This window comes from Rhinopithecus roxellana, chromosome 4 (assembly GCF_007565055.1).
Source record: "Rhinopithecus roxellana isolate Shanxi Qingling chromosome 4, ASM756505v1, whole genome shotgun sequence".
Taxonomy (NCBI): domain Eukaryota; kingdom Metazoa; phylum Chordata; class Mammalia; order Primates; family Cercopithecidae; genus Rhinopithecus; species Rhinopithecus roxellana.
This window is the reverse complement of record NC_044552.1, coordinates 21,590,414-21,608,636: the sequence shown is the minus strand read 5'-3', so window position 1 is coordinate 21,608,636 and position 18,223 is coordinate 21,590,414. Positions and strand designations below refer to the sequence as shown.

The following is an 18,223-nucleotide window of genomic DNA, read 5'->3' as shown; positions in this document are numbered from 1 at the left end:
ATATTTGGCATTTTAAAAATCAGGCCTCCCCCGATCCCATTTAATCTTGTGCGTGTCAAAGTATCTTTGAGATGGATTTCTAGAAGTGGTATTGCAGGAACAAAGGGTAAACTTACATATACAATTATGCTGTGTAGTATTATCTTTCCTGCCTATGGGTGGTACCATTTTGCATTCCCACTAGAATGTTAGGAGTTTCTCCTTCCTCTTGAGTAGAGTATGCTGTCAAACTTTTGGACCATTACCAATCTGATGACTAATGGTACCTCAGTCAGCATAGTTTTTAATTTGTATGTTCATATTTTGAGCGAAGTTGAACATCTTTACAGATGTTTGAGGCTGCTAGCATTTCTTATTCTGTCAACTCTTTATTTCTTTTGGCCATTTTCTCTATTGGGTTATTGGTTATTCTCAACTTTTAGGAGCTCTTTAGATATTTGGAAAACTAGCCCTTGCCTGTGATATGTTGCAAGCCTTTTTCTTTCCTTATGATTTTTTTTTTTTTTTGACAAGCAATAGATTTTATTTTTATGTAGTCAGATTTATTATTTTTATGGGTTTTGGATTTTGAGTCATATGGTTAGATAATGTTTCCCCATTCCCACGTGTTAGAGTTATTATTCATGTTTTCTTCTAATACATGTATAGGTGGATTTTTTACATTTAGATCTCAGATCCATTTAGAATTTATCTCTATCGTGACGTGTGGTGGAAAATACAAATCCAGTTTTACCTTTGACAAATGGTTGTCATCCCAGCACAACTTCTAAGTTCTTCATTTCCCTGTTGATATGTGGTGTCACCTTCATCATTTACTCAATATCCTCACATACCTGGATCTATTTCTGGTCTATTCTTTCTCTCTGTTAATACAATAAAATCATATGGGTGTGTTCCAGTATCTGATAAGGCTGACCCTCACCATTGTTCTTTTTCATGGGTTTCTTGGCTATTCTTATTTTCCCAGTTGAACTTTATAATCAGTTTATCTAATTCCAGAACAATATTTGTTGATATTTTTGTTGGAATACTAGAGTTGCATACGTATTTAGGGAGGATTGACCTCTTTGAGTCTTTCCAAGAACCGCATATTGCTTTCTGTTTGTTTAAATGTACATCTGGCCTTTTAGGAGCTTTTTAAAGCTTTCCCCATAGAAGTTTTGTTCATTTCTTGTTAAGTTTATTCCTAGTTTCACTTTTTTGTTGCTATTGTAAATATGGTCTTCTCTTCCATTATATCTCGTAACTCGTTATCATTGATTATTCACATATATGAAGGCCGTTGATTTTAGTGTGTTAACTTTGTATCTTGCTAATTTACTAAATTATCCTTTTTTTATAGTTTTTCCATTGAACCGGGTTTTCTGACATATAATCATACATCGGCGCATAAAAGAGAACATCAAGAGAATCGTGGATGGCGAAATAGCCGGCAGAAACCAGCCCGCTGGCTCTTGAGAAGTCTGTGTGGAAGAAATCCCTTCGCCACCGCTAAGCGCGGATTTGGGAAGGTCCCCCGGAGAAGGTAGCCCGAGAACATCCCTTTGAGGCATCTCTAACCTCAGAGACACAGAATCCCAAAGTGAATGGAGACGCAAGGGATTTCCCTGTCTTAAGATCAGTTCTACAAGCCTTGACCACCCATCGGGCCGGGGAAAGTGTGGACAATGGCTGGGTAAAGAAGAGGAGAAAGATAAACCCGCTCCGTTTACCCGCGGGTCTGAGAGCCATCAGCCTTCCTCTCACGTAGACGCGCGGAAACACTACCGAGTTGAAAGCCCCTTTCGCCCCCTTCCTAGAGCGGCCGCGGAAGTGAGCCCCACACGGGTTGATTCTCAGCCCTCCAGAGGCCGCTTCCGGCCTTTGTGGGTCACTTTCGATGGGTTCCGGGTCCCAAAAGGGTTCGAGGCCTCCTGCCTTCGCTCGGTAGGAGGGAGTTCTCTTCTGGCCCCGGGGGCCGCAGGTGAGCGATGTTGTGCTCTGTATGCTGCGAGGAGGTGGGCGGGAGATTGCTGTATTCCAGTTGCTGGGCCCCTCGGCTCTGGCCGGTGCAGAAGGGACCCAGGTCCTCCCAAGCCCAGGCGGATCCGCGGGAAGCTCTCCCTCCCCAAAGTGCGTTGGAGACTAGGATGAGGGATCGGCTCCCAGTCTGCAGCAATTCCATGCTGTAAGGCCCATACCTACCTTCCGCGTTTGCCTCGGCCGTGTATTCTTGGGTTCAGCGCTTACCGACATTTCTAGACAGTGGTGGTTCACAGACGCTGGCCGGAATCCTAGGGCCTTCCTCACTTCAGATTATAATCACAGACCACGAGGATAGAGGGAAGCCTTAAAGAGTAACCTCTTCAGCCTTCTCACTTTATACATGAAGAATAAGGAGCAGAAAGATTAAGTCCCTGAGGAAATAAATTTACATGACTTTGTTGCTTTTGTGATTTCATGGTTTCCACCAGACATCTCGACATTCAAAAGATAAAAGTAACTCATCAAGGATGTCCTAACCTTTTATCATTATTGTTTACTTGATCTAAATGTTAGTTTTATTCCATTTGTCTTTCATTTAGGACCAAATGAGAATAAGTTTACTAACAAGTCTTACTCTTCTTCTTAAAGTCCTGAAACAACTTGGCACCTTTCTTCAGTCTTTCTCTTTAAATTGGTCTAATCTTAAGTCTTTTCTATCAGAGTATTTTTCTGAGTAAGTATCGTACATTAACCTGGAGGCCAGATTTCAAAGATCATAGTTAAGTTCTCAGAATTTGCAGTTTTACTTTATGGTGGAGTTTGTGTTAATAATGATGGCTTATTTCTCAGGGCTGTCCAGGAATAAATTTTCCAGGGGAGATCTTACTTGAAACACCGGTAGTTCTAGCACAGCTAAAATGGCATCTACTTGGGCTATCCAGGCCCACATGGACCAGGATGAACGTTTGGAAATAAAGAAAGAGGAGAAGAAGTATACCACCAGACAGGATTGGGACCTGCATAAAAACAACACCCATAGCAGAGAGGTCTTCCGCCAGTACTTCAGACAGTTCTGCTACCAGGAGACATCTGGTCCCCGTGAGGCTTTGAGCCGACTCCGAGAACTTTGCCATCAGTGGCTGAGGCCAGAGACCCACACCAAAGAACAGATTCTGGAGCTGCTGGTGCTGGAGCAGTTCCTGACCATCCTACCTGAGGAGCTCCAGGCCTGGGTGCAGGAGCAGCATCCGGAGAGTGGGGAGGAGGTGGTGACTGTGCTGGAGGATTTAGAGAGAGAATTGGATGAGCCAGGAGAGCAGGTGAGAAAAAAGATGTGACTTCTGTTTGAGAAAAGATAAACTGTGGATTTCTAGGCCAGAGTGAAGAACAGCCATTTTTTCACAAAGCATGTTTTTGACAGTTTGGTGCATCAGAAAGGGGCATGAGTTTCAGGGAAAGTTGATAACTTTTCTGTGGAAGGATTTTATATTTCTCTATTAAGCTACAAAATTCTGTTTGATAAACATGCTGCTCATCTTAGAAAACTTCTAAGACAAGAGAAGGTATCAGAGAGATGAAAGTAGCAGGATGGGAAGCAGTCTCTTGGAGGGGCATCACTCTGTTGCACAATACAAATAATTAAGAACTAAGGTTTTGCAGATATATCCATTGCTCTGACTCCATTACAGGGTTTTAAAATGGAGAAATTAACTATTTCAGGGGAATGAGATGTGGGAGTACAATGGAAAGTTAGTGAGGAGAGCAGGGTGGGGTTCTGTGCTTCTTTGAGTAGTAGAAAGCCCAGTTAGGTTGGAAAGGTGAATTCTGAGTAGAAGAGTTGAGATAGTGTCCAGGACCTTGAATCTCAACCTCTGGAATTGAGATTTTATTCTGTAGACAGATGCCCCTAACCTTTTCTTCTTGAGTCTAAATGAGCTTTACTAATTGTAAGATGTAAAAGAGAACCAAATTATATAGAACTTTTTTGTTTTGTTTTTAATACTAAAATGAGACAGTGGTTGTCAACCAGTGCCATTTTTGTGCCCCAGAGGGCATTTGGCAGTGTCTTGGGACATTTTTGGTTGTTATAACTCAGGGAGGTGCTGCTAGTATCTAGTGGGTAGAGAGGACAAGGCTAATGGTAAGCCTCTTACAACACACAGGACAGCCCCAGACAACAGAGAATTATCTGAACCAACATGTCAGTAGAGCCAACACTAGGAAACCCTGATATAAAGAGTTTGAAACTTAGGGAAATAATGAAATGGAAGTATAATCTAGCACTGTGATACAAAATACAAAATACAATAGAGAGGGTAGGAACATGTGGCAAAAAGATCTAAGTTTGAAATAAGATCATGAGGCCAGGCGCGGTGACTCATGCCTGTAATCCTAGCACTTTGGAAGGCCGAGGGAGGTGGATCACCTGAGGTCAGGAGTTCAAGGCCAGCCTGGGCAACATGGTGAAACCCCGTATCTACTAAAAATACAGAAATCAGCCGGGCGTGGCGGCACGTGCCTGTAATCCCAGCTACTTGGGAGGCTGAAGCAGGAGAATCACTTGAACCTAGGAGGCAGAGGTTGCAGTGAGCCAAGATTCTGCCACTGTACCCCAGCCTGGACAACAGAGTGAGACTCTGTTTAAAAAAAAAAACAGGATAATGAAAGTGTGATTACCAAGGATGAAGCATGTCTTAGGTAAGAATTGTTTGGAAGTGATGACAGATTAGATCTATTAAATAAAGAAGGAAGAACCAATTGAGAACTCTTTACAGAGCAATGTATTCTAAGCTAAACACTAGGGATTTTAAGCTTGAAAGACTAGTATAATGGAGACACTCCTAACAAAGTTAAAGACTGTAGGAAATAATTAAGTACATATTTACCATATGTCTGTTTGGACTAGGTACTGTTTTAGGCACTGTGAATGCAACAGCCAACAAAACACAGGGGGTTGCTATTCTCATGTAGATTCTCGTCTACTGAGGAGAGACAGATAGTAAATTAAAAATCAACAAACCAGCCTGGGCAACATAATGAGACCCCCATCTCTATAATACAAAAATTAGCCAGGCAGGCACATGTAGTCCTAGCTACTTGGGAGGCTAAGGTGGGAGGATTGCTTGAGCCCAGGAGATCCAGGCTGCAGTGAACCGTGATTATAACACTGCAGTCCAGCCTGGGAGACACAGTGAGACCCTATATCCAAAAAAAAAAAGAAAAATCAACAAACATACAAGATGTGGGTGGTGGTAAATTCTGTTCGAACAACAACAACAACAATAAAAGCAGAGAAAAGGAATAGTGAAATAAGCGGGGATTGTGCTGTTTTCTGTAGACTTGTCAGAGAAGGCTTTTCAGATAGGTGATATTTACAGGAGAAATCTGAATGAAAAGAGCAATATCAGGGATAAAAGCATTCAGGCAGAGGGTCTTAAAGTGAGAATCTACTTATCATGGTAGAGATGTGTTTGTCAAGGAGGAGATGAAATAAAATGCTTATAAGATTATATTATGTCAGAACTTGTAGCAATTATAAGAATTCCAAATTGTATTCTGAGATGGAAAGTCATTGGAGAATTTTGAACAGAAGAGAGACATAATCTGACTTGAATTTTAAAATAGTCACTCTGGCTTCTGTGAGAAAGTTCCACAATGGGGCTGGGGTAAGCATAGGAGTAAAAGTTCGAGGCAAAGAAACCATTGTAGAAGCAATAATAATAAGCAATAATCCAGGCGAGAGATATTGGTGACTTGGACTAGAATAGTAGCAGTGGGAGTGGTAAAATGTGATTGGAGTCTGGATGTATTTTGGAGGTAGAGCTTGACAGGGTTTGTTTTTATATAGAATGTGGAATATGAGAGAAAGTAAGTTAAGGATTATGCCCAAGTATTTGGTCTGAATATCAGATAGAGTGGATTTGTCTTTCATAGAGATGGTAAAGAATGGGAGAGAAGTGGGTTTGGGGTGGAAGGACAGGAATCAAAAATTAGGGTTTGGGCCAGGCACGGTGGTTCATGCCTGCAATCGTAGCACTTTGGGAGGCCGACATGGGCAGATCACCTGAGGTCAGGAGTTCAAGACCAGCCTAGCCAACATGGTGAAAGCCTGTCTCTACTAAAAATAGAAAAATTAGCTTGGTGTGGTGGCGTGCACCTATAATCCCAGCTACTCAGGAGGCTGAGGCAGGAGAATCGCTTGAACCCAGGAGGCGGAGGTTGCAGTGAAACAAGATCTTGCCACTGCATTCCAACCTGGATGACAGAGTGAGACTCCGCCTCAAAACAAAAACAAAACAAAAAACAAACAAACAAAAAACAGGGTTTGGACATGTTAATTTTGAGATTCCTATTAGAACCCAAGCAGAAAAGTTGAGCAAACAACTAGATATAATGAACTGGAATTCAGTGGAAGGGTCTGTGCTAGAACTACAGAATTGGGGCTTTTCAGAATATGCATAGTATTTAAAGCCACAAGATAGGATGAGATCATGAAGGGAGTAATGAGCAGTAGAAACAGAGTAGCTAGAGAGGTACAAAGAATGGGATTCTTAGATGCAGGCAAGAGTAATTTGGTTTTAAATGTGCTGAATTTGTATTGCCAACCAGTTCTTTCTCTGAAAGCACTGCAGGGGGCATCTAATGGAGTTTACAGCTTGATTTCTGAGGCCTGACCAGAGATCCAGGAATAGAAAGCACAGCTCACAGTACTGGCCTTTTCTCCCTGCTTTCTTTTTTCAAAATGTGAGATATCAAAACACCATTTTCTGTACATCTGAGATAGCATTTTGCTGACTCTGGCTTTTATTCTGAAGACTGAGTCTACAAAATGAAACCGTATCAGGGAAATTGAGGCAGTATATGGTGATTTCTTATTTATAAAATTTAACCTTTGAAGAGAATGGAGGAGTAATTTGAGAGCCTGTTGTATGCCAAGCCCTGTGCAAGGTGCTTTATACAAATGTTATTTATAATCTCAGAGAGAGTAAGTAACTAGCCCAAGGTCACAGAGCTATTAGACTAAGAGAGAAAGTAATCCATGTGATTCCATATCCCTGCTTTTTACAATACCTTGCTGAAGAAACCTGTTATTTTTAAATGCAAGAGGAAATAGGCCCATGGAAGAATAGCAGCCACCCAGTGACTGAAATTGCTGAATAAATGAGTTAGTTAACTGAGGGAGCAAGGGTCAGAGGGAAGCCAAAAGTGATGGGATTGAAGGCAAAAGTAGAGATGTGAGCCTTGAAATAGAGAAGACATCATCCTCTAAGATAGAAGAAGTGGAGAGGAGTATGAGGGTGGAGATAGATAAAATGAATAGTAGATGATTTTTGAGATGATTGTGATCTTGGATAAATAGAAAATAAGATAATCTTCCCAGAGAGAAGTGGGATGGGCAACTCAGAAGAGCAGAGACTATTGGGAACAGCTTAGGAATGAATATGGAAGAGATTTCTCTCCTTCCCTTCTTTTTCCTTTCTTTCTTCTCCCACCCTCTTTCTTTTCTTTCTCTTCATTTGTTCCCTTATACCTTTTGTTTTGTTTTGTTTTGTTTTTGGAGATACGGTGTCTCTGTCACCTAGGCTGGAGTGCAGTAGTGTAATCATAGTTAACTATAACCTTGAACTGGGCTCAAGCAATCCTCCTGCCTTAGTCTCCTGAGTAGTTAGGACTACAGATGTGCGCCCCCATGCCCAGATAATTTTTAATTTTTTTGGAGAGATGGGGTCTTGCTATATTGCCTAGGCTGGTCTCAAACTCCTGGCCTCAAGCAATCCTCCCATCATAGCGTCCCAAGGGTGCCTTTCTTTTTTATTATTTCTCTATATTATTTATCTTTACATATCCCCTTTCCTTTTCCTCTTTCTCTCTTAATGTTTTATTTTACCCTAAGTTCTATCTTATTTCCTCCTTTCTGCCTCTTTCACCTTTTTCTTCTCTCCTTTGTTTTGTCTTTCTCCCTTTCCTTTCTCCACTTCTTTGAGCATAAGACAAAGAAGCAAAAGTGGCACAACCAATATATTTTAGCGGTAACAACAGGAGAAATTACATCTGGGTGTAGAAGGGAAGATTCCCCAGAGCAGGTGACATTTATATTAGCCTTGAAGAATGGGTAGGGTTATGGCAGGCTTATATCTGGGAAAATGGTCATTTCAGGTTTCAGCCACTGCCACAAATGTATACTTTTTGTTTTCTGTTATCAGAGTGAGTCTGTCAGCTACATCTCATTTTCCTCAGGTCTCAGCCCACACTGGGGAACATGAAATGTTCTTGCAGAAGATGGTACCTCTAGGGAAAAGAAGGAGAACCCAGTATGCCCCTCCAGTCCATGAAAGCCCAGCTAAAGTATGAATCTCTAGAACTTGAATCCCAACAGGAGCAAGGTAAAGAAGAAAGACCCATCTTGGGAGGAAGGGGAAGATGGGTAACATGGGACACTGGGGCTTTTTTGTACTTGCTACTGTTTCTGATCATTAAAGTCAAAAAGGCCCTCTCAGAATCTGATGGCTCATACATAGACTCTCAGGCAGCCTAGTTTGTCACTCTTCAACCCTTAGTTTCTTGTATATTCATATTCTTCTAAATTCTGGCTTTAACACTTAATTTAGTCCTTCTGATACATTATCTCTCTTTATACTGACCTCCTTGCTATTTTTAGCTTTTATCCTGTCAAACAATACCTCTATCTTCCACTTGCACTATATCATTTCTGCTTCATTAAATAAGACTTTGCTCCATTATGTCTGCAACTAACTTTCAGATGGTTCAAGAAAAAAAAAATTGTATACTTACAAAGAAAAGGAATAACAGGCTGGGTGTGGTGGCTCATGCCTGTAATCCCAACACTTTGGGAGGCCAAGATGAGTAGATCACGAGGTCAGGAGTTCGAGACCAGCCTGACCAACATGGTGAAACCCTGTGTCTACTAAAAATACAAAAATTCTCTGGGTGTGGTGGCACATGCCTGTAATCGCAGCTACTTAGGAGGCTGAGGCAGGCGAATCGCTTGAACCCAGGAGGCGGAGGTTGCAGTGAGCTGACATCGTGCCACTGCACTCCAGCCTGAGCGATACAGCAAGACTCTGTCTCAAAAAAAAAAAAAAAAAGAAAAAATAATAAAACAAATGTTACAAAATATTAAAAGTTCGTGAATGTGTGAAAGATCCACTACCTTATTTCTACTTTCTCTGTATCCATTTCATTTTCATTTAATTTTTTAAGTAGGTAAAAATCTACATGGCTTAAAAACAAAAATTTTTTAAGTTATTTAATGAAAAGTTTCTATTCCACTTGATTTTCCCAGCCACCTAGTCTCTTCCTCCTACTCTGAAATAGGTTGTAACTGTTACTAATTTTTTGTGTCCTTCCAGATATTTTTTTGATGCATATATGTTTTCCATATTGAAACAAATATATTTTCCTCTCTTTATCACTAAGATGGTAGAGCCTTGCATTTTTTATTTCCTAACAGCTGCTTAATATTAAAATGCATGGATACATTTTAAAGGTACAAAAGGTAACATTTATGATCCCTTCTTAGTTTTAGATGTTGAGACTGGAAATGAGTATGGAAATTTAAAGCAAGAAGTTTCTGAAGAAATGAAACCACATGGTAATACATCCAGTAAATTTGAAAATGATACGTCCCAGTCTGCTAGGTGTGGAGAAACTCATGAACCTGAAGAAATAACAGAAGAGCCCTCTGCATGCTCCAGAGAAGATAAACGACCTACCTGTGATGAAAATGGAGTAAGCCTGACTGAGAACTCGGACCATACTGAACATCAGAGAATCTGTCCAGGAGAAAAATCTTATGGATGTGATGACTGTGGAAAAGCTTTTAGTCAGCACTCATACCTCACAGAACATCAGAGGATCCATACTGGAGACAGACCCTACAAATGCGAAGAATGTGGAAAAGCTTTCCGTGGGAGAACTGTGCTTATTCGACACAAAATAATACACACTGGAGAGAAACCATATAAGTGTAATGAGTGTGGCAAAGCCTTTGGCCGGTGGTCAGCTCTTAACCAACATCAGAGACTTCACACAGGAGAAAAACACTATCACTGTAATGACTGTGGCAAAGCCTTTAGTCAGAAAGCAGGCCTCTTTCACCACATCAAGATCCACACAAGAGACAAACCTTATCAGTGTACTCAGTGTAATAAAAGTTTTAGTCGGCGTTCCATACTTACTCAGCATCAAGGAGTTCATACTGGCGCGAAGCCCTATGAGTGCAACGAGTGTGGAAAAGCCTTTGTTTATAACTCATCCCTTGTTTCCCATCAGGAAATCCACCACAAAGAAAAATGCTATCAGTGTAAGGAATGTGGGAAATCCTTCAGTCAGAGTGGCCTTATTCAGCATCAGAGAATTCACACTGGGGAAAAACCCTACAAATGTGAGGTATGTGAAAAAGCCTTTATTCAAAGGACAAGTCTAACAGAACATCAGCGAATTCACACTGGAGAAAGACCCTATAAATGTGATAAGTGTGGGAAGGCGTTTACTCAAAGATCGGTCCTCACGGAACATCAGAGAATCCACACTGGAGAAAGGCCCTACAAGTGTGATGAGTGTGGGAATGCCTTCCGAGGAATGACCAGCCTCATTCAGCATCAGAGAATCCACACTGGGGAGAAGCCCTACCAATGTGATGAGTGTGGAAAAGCCTTCAGACAGAGGTCAGATCTTAGTAAACACCAGAGCATCCATAATAGAGGTGGTCCCTATGTATGTAAAGAGTGTGGGAAATCATTCAGGCAGAACTCAGCTCTTACTCAACATCAGACTATCCACAAAGGAGAAAAATCTGTTTCTGTGTGATGACTACAGGGAAGTTATCTCACAGAGCTGAGGCCGGTGAGAAATACTATTTAGCTTTACAATTATTGGGGTAAAACTTCAGTCACCATTGTTACAGGGAAACCTCAGATATTTAATAAGAATTCAGTACGTGCTGCCTATTGTATTAGGTGCTGTGGAGTACAAGAAGATAACCCCAAACTCTTTTCTCAGAGAGTTTATAGCCTAGTTTGGGATAGATAAGATCCACATATTTAGTTAAATAAGACTACAGGAGAGTAGAATAGATGCACAAGTTGGTGTTGAATGAAAGTGGTACTTTGTAGCCTGTAAGTGCTGTAAATTCTAAAGGACAGGTTACTTTTGCCTGGAGTGGTGAAGAAGGATTTTATTTAAAATAAGGATTTGATGGGCAGACTTAGCAGTCACAAGGGAGAAAATGGGTAAAACAAATGTAAGCCAACTTAAGAGTGCATGTGGTTTGGAAGCATTTTCAGGGAAAAAACTAGCCAACCTGAAGTAAAAGGTTCATGCAAATTGGGCAATCAATAGCATTAAGTTGGAAACAGCTTGGGGACAGACTATAAGAAGGCCAGAATGTGAATAATTTCATCTCATACTTTATAGCACTTTGACATTTACAGAGCACTTTTCTTATTTAATTCCTAAAATACCTTGGTAAATCAAAAGCAGTCTCCATTTTAAAAATGAGAATACTCTTGCCTATGAAGACGGCGACACAGCTATAATCCCACACAAAGAAAAAGACCAGTAACCTAAGTGCAGGTCTCTTGACTTCTAGTCCTGGCCATTACACTAGTGATCCTCCAACTTTGATGAACATCAAAATCACGTTTGAGGCTTGTTTAACATCCCTGAATCCCACTCACATTCTGCTTCATTAGGCCTAGGATGCGAGTTGAGAATCTTCATTTTTATAGCTCCACACTTACTTATTATACTTTAAAATTTGAGAAATGTTGAGCTGAATGACAGCTGACTTCATGGCTGTCTGCAAAGTGGGGAAGCCTGAACACAGTCCTGTAAACTAAAGGCCGCTGCAGACTTTTAGCACAAGGAGATCCTTACAGGGAACATGTGCCACCAGCTCTTTGGAGTAAACCGGGAATTAGACCCCCATCATGCCAAAAACTAGGGTTTTAAGGTGGTCTTTCCATCCCTTCAGATTTAAGTATTTAAAGAAAAAGAGACAGACCTACATTCCAAGGGTCTTCTGAGTGCAAGGCCTTGTGTTGTTTGTTTATTTAGGGGAGGGCCTGGTGCTCTTCTCTGCTTTATGCTTTACCTTCTTTTGTTTCCCAGATCTCTTGTTACCTCTATGTTCTGAATTCCCTAATAATTGCTCTTGAGAAGTGATTTACATTTTGTTGGTTTGTATAGTTCTTGAACACATAAAAGGACCCCAAATTAGAGATACTATCCCTTGGGCTTCTGAAAAATGAATCAACCAAAAACTGGTTGACTCTAACCTTGTCTTGCTGAGTAAAAATTCTGCTTTGGATGAGAACCTGTCTTGATTGTTTTAGTGGACAACAGGCAAGCCACATAGAAGTACCCATGGCTCCTGATCTGTCTTTTTATTTACAGAAATCATTCTTAATCTCTACTGAGATGGCCTGTTAGTTCCTTCCTTTTCTACCCTGCCACAGCAAACTCCACAATTTCTGGGACTAACTTCCTACTGCACCCCAACACAACTCCAGTCCTCTCTTCTCTTCACACTTCTAGCTGGTCAATGGGTTTGAAGTGGTGAGACAGTGACAAAAGGGGAAGGGAAAAAATAAAAGAAGGGTAGTCTTCATTCTTCCTTAGTAAGTCCCACTCCTAATTACCTAATTACGCAGTCCTGTGTCTTTGTCCCATCTTCACTCCTGTAATACATTCCTCACCCCCATTTTCTTAGTGCCCCTGTCTCTTGCCTCTCTAGCCATAAACCCTGTACAGAATTTCATCCCTGGGTTGGAACTAGAAGCACCCGTTGGTCCTATAGCAATATTATATTTCTAGCTAGGTTGTAAATATGAACACATTCCCATAGAAGTCATAATGGTATAAGTATTATAATTCAGGTATATTGGGTGTCAGATTGGCTTCTGGGATTGGAACTTACATGACTTTCTGTGTGGAAAAAACTTCTTGAGTTCATGAGAGAGAAAGGCAAATGAACAGTTGAAAAACAACTTACTCATAAGTTGAGGACTGCTTACGTTAGGCTTTTTTCATAACCCCAGCATAGGAGTTGCACGCATAAGGCACTGAGGCAACTGGGATTGGAAACCTAGTTTTCTTCCTCCAGGAAACAAGGAACCCAGAGTGAGCCTGGGAGCTCTGTAGCTATAAGTATGTGAGGCCTATGCTCTACCTAAGTTTACCCTGCCTCCCATTTCTCACATAATGAGAGTGCAAACTTGTGACTAAACCATGGTTCAGCTGCTTGCGGCTCCAAAGCCAAAACTCCAGAGAGAAGAGAGTTGGTGGGAGGAAAAGCAGATTTATTTGGAGAGCCAGCAAACTGAGACGATGGTAGGCTAGTGTCCTAAAGTACCATGTTAAGTCAGTACAAATTTTAGGCTCTTTTTATGTTAAGGGCAAAGGGAAGAGGACAGAGTTGGGATGAAGAGGTAACCTATGACCACAGACATCTGGGCGCCAGCAAGAGTCCAAGGAGGTTGGGAACTTCTTTGTCATTGGTTGGGTCACAATGCTCCTATAAATCTTTAACAAAACATAGTTATACATACTTCTTTAATCCCAGAGTTCGTTTTTAAAACTACATGATTGCTGTTTTGCATATTATCTCTGCTCTAAAATTAGCTTACATGGAGGAACGGGTAAAGGCTCCTTAAACAAAAATGGAGTTACTTATGTTAGTTCTTTTGCTGTTTCACTGTTAGAAACTCCTCTCAGTGGAGGGGACTTTACTTAATGATGAGAACCTGTGTGAGAATGTTCTCCTTACCAAACATGCTATGCATACCCTTTATCTAATCTGATTTTATAGACTTGTTATCCAAACTGAAATTACTGTTCATAGTAACTTCAGAGCCTCTCTTTTAATCTGCTCACTGGAATGCAATCCTTGTTTTAAACTTGCCTTCTATTCCTCTCAGTGCCTTTACTTGGGGGTCTTTCCAGCTCATTTTCTGCTTAATATGGTCTGTCATTGCGCACATTCCTCCATTTGCCTTTCTGCATGCGACTTAATCTTTCTTATATACCTAATATTATAAAGGGACCATAAACAAAGACTCAGAACAATGGAATATGCTGATTACAGGAGGGTACAGTTCATACTTGTTTAAAAATAAACGTGGAGGCTGGGCGCGGTGGCTCATGCCTATAATCCCAGCACTTTGGGAGGCCGAGGTGGGCGGATCACGAGGTCAAGAGATTGAGACCATCCTGACCAATGTGGTGAAACCCCATCTCCACTAAAAATACAAAAATCAACTGGGAGTGGTGGCATGTGCCTGTAATCCCAGCTACTCGGGAGGCTGAAGCGGGAGAATCGCTTGAACCCAGGAGGCAGAGGTGGCAGTGAGCCGAGATCGCGCCACTGCTCTCCTGCCTGGTGACAGAGCGAGACTCCGTCTCAAAATAAAATAAAAAAAATATAAATATATGTTGGGGTTTTGTTCTGGTTATTTCTCATGCTTAAATACAGTTGTAGTACCAAAAAATGGTGGAGTGACATGGAATTTCCAGGTAGGCATCAAAGGGGATTAAACTAGCTCTCCAGGATAAAGAGGAAATATAGTAGAATAAGGCTACTAATTGGAGCTAAATTGGCAATACAGGGAAATTTAAGGCCCTGAGGGGCAAATGGAGGATGTGACATGTTAGATATGGAACAGGAGTACTACATTGGGGAGTGCAGTGAACAGAGAATGCTTTGTGATGAAGTCAAGAGTACATTTTATGGATAAAATATAGATGTGGTGTGACAGTGACAAGATCCTAGGAAACCTGAAACCTGAAGCATTTTATGTATGTGGATTTTGAAATAACAATAACAGGGGGTGGGATGGAAAGGAAGAATATGAAAGTGAAGCAGGTCCAAGGTAGAAATAATGGTCATCAATTGTAACAACAGCCAGATAGAAGTATCTGGTGTAAAACTCGAATGAATCATAAAGTTTGCAAATAATATTAAGGACAAGAATAAGATTGACTGGCTTGTCTTTTCTAATTGGTTCAAGGTAAACAAGACATTAAGTGTTTAAGGCAAAAAGCATGGAGAGGTTGGGGAAGAGCCAAGTTTCTAAAGTAATGAAAAGTGAAGTGAGTTTCAACTCAGGCTGTGAATGAAAACATAACCTGACAATCAAACTGATTCCAGAGAGTGCAGTGGGAAGGGACTGCAGAGGAAAACAGAATGGGGCCCTCCTTCCAACCAATACATTGTAGTAAGAGGTTATCAGAGTTTGAGGTATGAGATGAAGCTAATGAGGAAGGACAGTGGGATTCAGCAGGGCTCCAAATTGAGACATCTCAACTGTATAATGAGGTTGGTTGTAGAGAGCACTAAGATACAAGAACTTAGACAAGTCTGCACTCCTGTACTCAGTACAGAAGTAGTCTCTTTTGTTAATATACAGATTATTTGTCGAGTTGTTATAGTCAAAACAAAGCTGTTCTTATTGACCATCTTTTGGAATTGAGAAAAGGGTTTATTAATGACAATACTCCACACTTATTAACTGCTTACTAAGGGCCAGACGTTACTAAATGCTTTACTTACAACATCTCACTTTCAGCTGGGGAAACTGAAATAGATAAGCTAAAGCTGCTCAAGGTCCCAAAGTTAGTATGTGGTGAGGCCAAGATTTGAACCCAGGCAGCCCAGTTGAAGAGTCCACACTTTTAACTTCTGTGATACACTTCCTCAGTTTATTTCTGTTGCACAAACCATGTGTTGCAGTGGTAATTCAGTGTCTTGAGTAATTATCTGTAAAAACTTTTTATCTTTAGTCAATATTCTGAAAAATGATTCAGAAAGTCCTGGAGTCCAAACACCTCAGGTATTATCACCCCCTCTGCATACCAAATCTTGGATGAGGTTTGGCCAGCATAAACAGCTCTACTTCTTGTTGCCTGCACAGAGAGGGTGTCACAGGAGACATTCCACTTTAAAAATGGGCTCTTTATATGAAAAGATCATCCTTCTTAGCTTAGAATCATAAATCATTCTGCATTATTCTCACAGAATAAGGAATATTTGGCTGTCTAATTTAATACAGAAGATTTAAAGATTTGTCCCCAAGTGTTGATAACCCATTATGGATGTATCTTTAATGTGAGTTTTTAAAAGTGATTTTATGTTAGAAGATACTTCTTGGATTTAAAAATGCACACATACACATATATGTGATATATGATATTTTTCTTTGCTTAAGACTTACCAGTTTTATAGTTCAAATGATGTCCCTCCTAACTCCACAAGGCCAGAATTTGAGCAAGTGCTTATTCAACCTAGACATAATCATTCAATAGCCTTTAATTGAATCTCTTCCCAACTTTTATCCTTTAAACCGAAAAGTTATACCACAGTCACTACAGCAGCTCATTTTATTGGAATTTCTTTGGATCCTCTCCCTCAAACATTCTGCGTGTATTTGGTAAGGAGTCCTCACACATTATTTTTTACTTGTGTAGTATTTCTACATATATATAAATGTGTAAAAAGTATGTATGAATATTTTTATGTGTTGTAATTTGTATTTTATATATATGGCCTCATGTATATAATTTGACGTTGACAGAGCCAACTATGATAAGTGTTTTAAGCTTTTCAGTTGATTAGCCCCCTAGCTTACATTGTAAGACCATCATTTAGAGCCAGCAGTTTTCCCTTGATTTCATGGACAGTTGATTCTCTTCATACACGTTAAAAACATCATTTAGGTGTCTGAAACCCATCAGTCAAGGCTCCCAGAGCTTTCACCTATCATAGTTCAAGTTGATCTCTAGGGTATATGTCTGTTTGTTCCTGCCAGTCATTTTCCTAAGCCCAGTGGCCTGCTTCTGGAAGTCCCAAGAAGGGCTCCATAGTGGAAGCCATTTGTTACTTCTGATTTATCATTACTCCTCTTCAAGCTTGGTGGGCATATCTTAGTGTTTTGATTTAGTGCCTTAGTTCTGCCTACTTCAGTAATGAATTTAGGAGTAGATGTCTCTGCATTTCATCCCTGATAAAGATTGAGGCAGTTTAGGGACTCTGCAGCTTCCTGTGGCCAAATTCCCTACTTATTCCTGAGGGCTTAAGAACCTAGATTCTAGAGACAGATTGCCATGGTTCGAATCTCAGCTTACTAGCTAAGTGACTTTGGGCAAGCGATTTAACCTCTCTTGTCCCTCAGTTTCCTCCTATGTAAAATGACAAAGATAATAATACCAACCCAATGTAGATTAAATTAGTTTACAAAGTGCTTAGAATAGTGCTTGGCACATTAGTGCTTTACAACTGCTATTTTGATGGTTGCTGTGGGCTCTCTCAAATGCATTGTCTCTAGATGCCAGTGCCCCAGGTCAAAATTTACCTTTAACCATGCTGCAGGTTTCCCAGACTGCTGCAGTCCTCCTAGCCCTGGGATAAAAGCTTCCACCCAGGTATACTTTTACTTTCCTGCCTGGAGAACTGATGAGCAGTGGCCAGCAGGGGACACTTACCGCCCAAGCCGGGAAGAGAGATTTCTTCCCTTTTGTCTCCGCCCCTGTTAGTTATCAGAGGTACCTAGCAGCCCGTGCTATATCCTCAGTTTGCCTTCGGAACTACTCTTCCCACGTTCTGCAGCTGGAAGGCCGGCCTCGCGCGGGTCAGACGCGCCCCGGCCTGGGAACATGGGCCCCTGGGCTTACCTGACTGCTCAGCTGGAACTCGCGCTCCTGAGCTGGCGCGGGGTTCGGCCGGGCAACCACAGAGAGGAGAAAGCCTCCAGAATCCTAGAGAAGCTGAATGCTGAGACAGCCGTTGACGGCGGCGGGACATGAAAGTACCGACCTTTCTGACCTTTGTGACGGGCCTTTAGGAGTGGGGTGGTCTCAGGTTCGTGCACTCTGGCCTTTCAGTGTCTCTGGTGAGGTTGGGCCTGATAGGTTGAGAGCTGCCAGGGGAAGTTAAGGGTGACTTCCAAGTTTTGAGGTATAAGGAAAACTGGCAGTTGAGAAAAGGGAGTCTGCGTTCCCTGTTTGGTGAAAGAAAGTTGGGTTCATTTGGGGAAATGATGTGATTCATGATTTTCCCAAGATTGTCGCTGAGTACAAGAAAAGACAGAATCCACCTAGCAGTTGTGTGACTTTGAGCAAATTACTTAACTTCTGTGCGCCTCAGTTTTATTCATCTGTCAGTGAGATTATAAGTGTCTGCTTAAATGGCTGCATGCATGGTGCATTTTAAGTAAATATTAGCTGTTGTTATTTTTCATTTCTG

General features: G+C 41.1%; 1 protein-coding gene across 1 annotated transcript; it reads left to right on the top strand.

The window, feature by feature from the left end:
- The first annotated feature begins 1,852 nt into the window (after positions 1-1,852).
- On the top strand, positions 1,853-12,301 carry ZSCAN12 (zinc finger and SCAN domain containing 12). Its single transcript, XM_010374612.2, is given in 5 exon segments — positions 1,853-1,963; positions 2,815-3,284; positions 8,203-8,256; positions 8,258-8,348; positions 9,506-12,301. Coding segments are annotated over 4 exon segments (1,836 nt in total). The 5' UTR covers positions 1,853-1,963; positions 2,815-2,882; the 3' UTR covers positions 10,795-12,301.
- Positions 12,302-18,223: the final 5,922 nt, after the last annotated feature.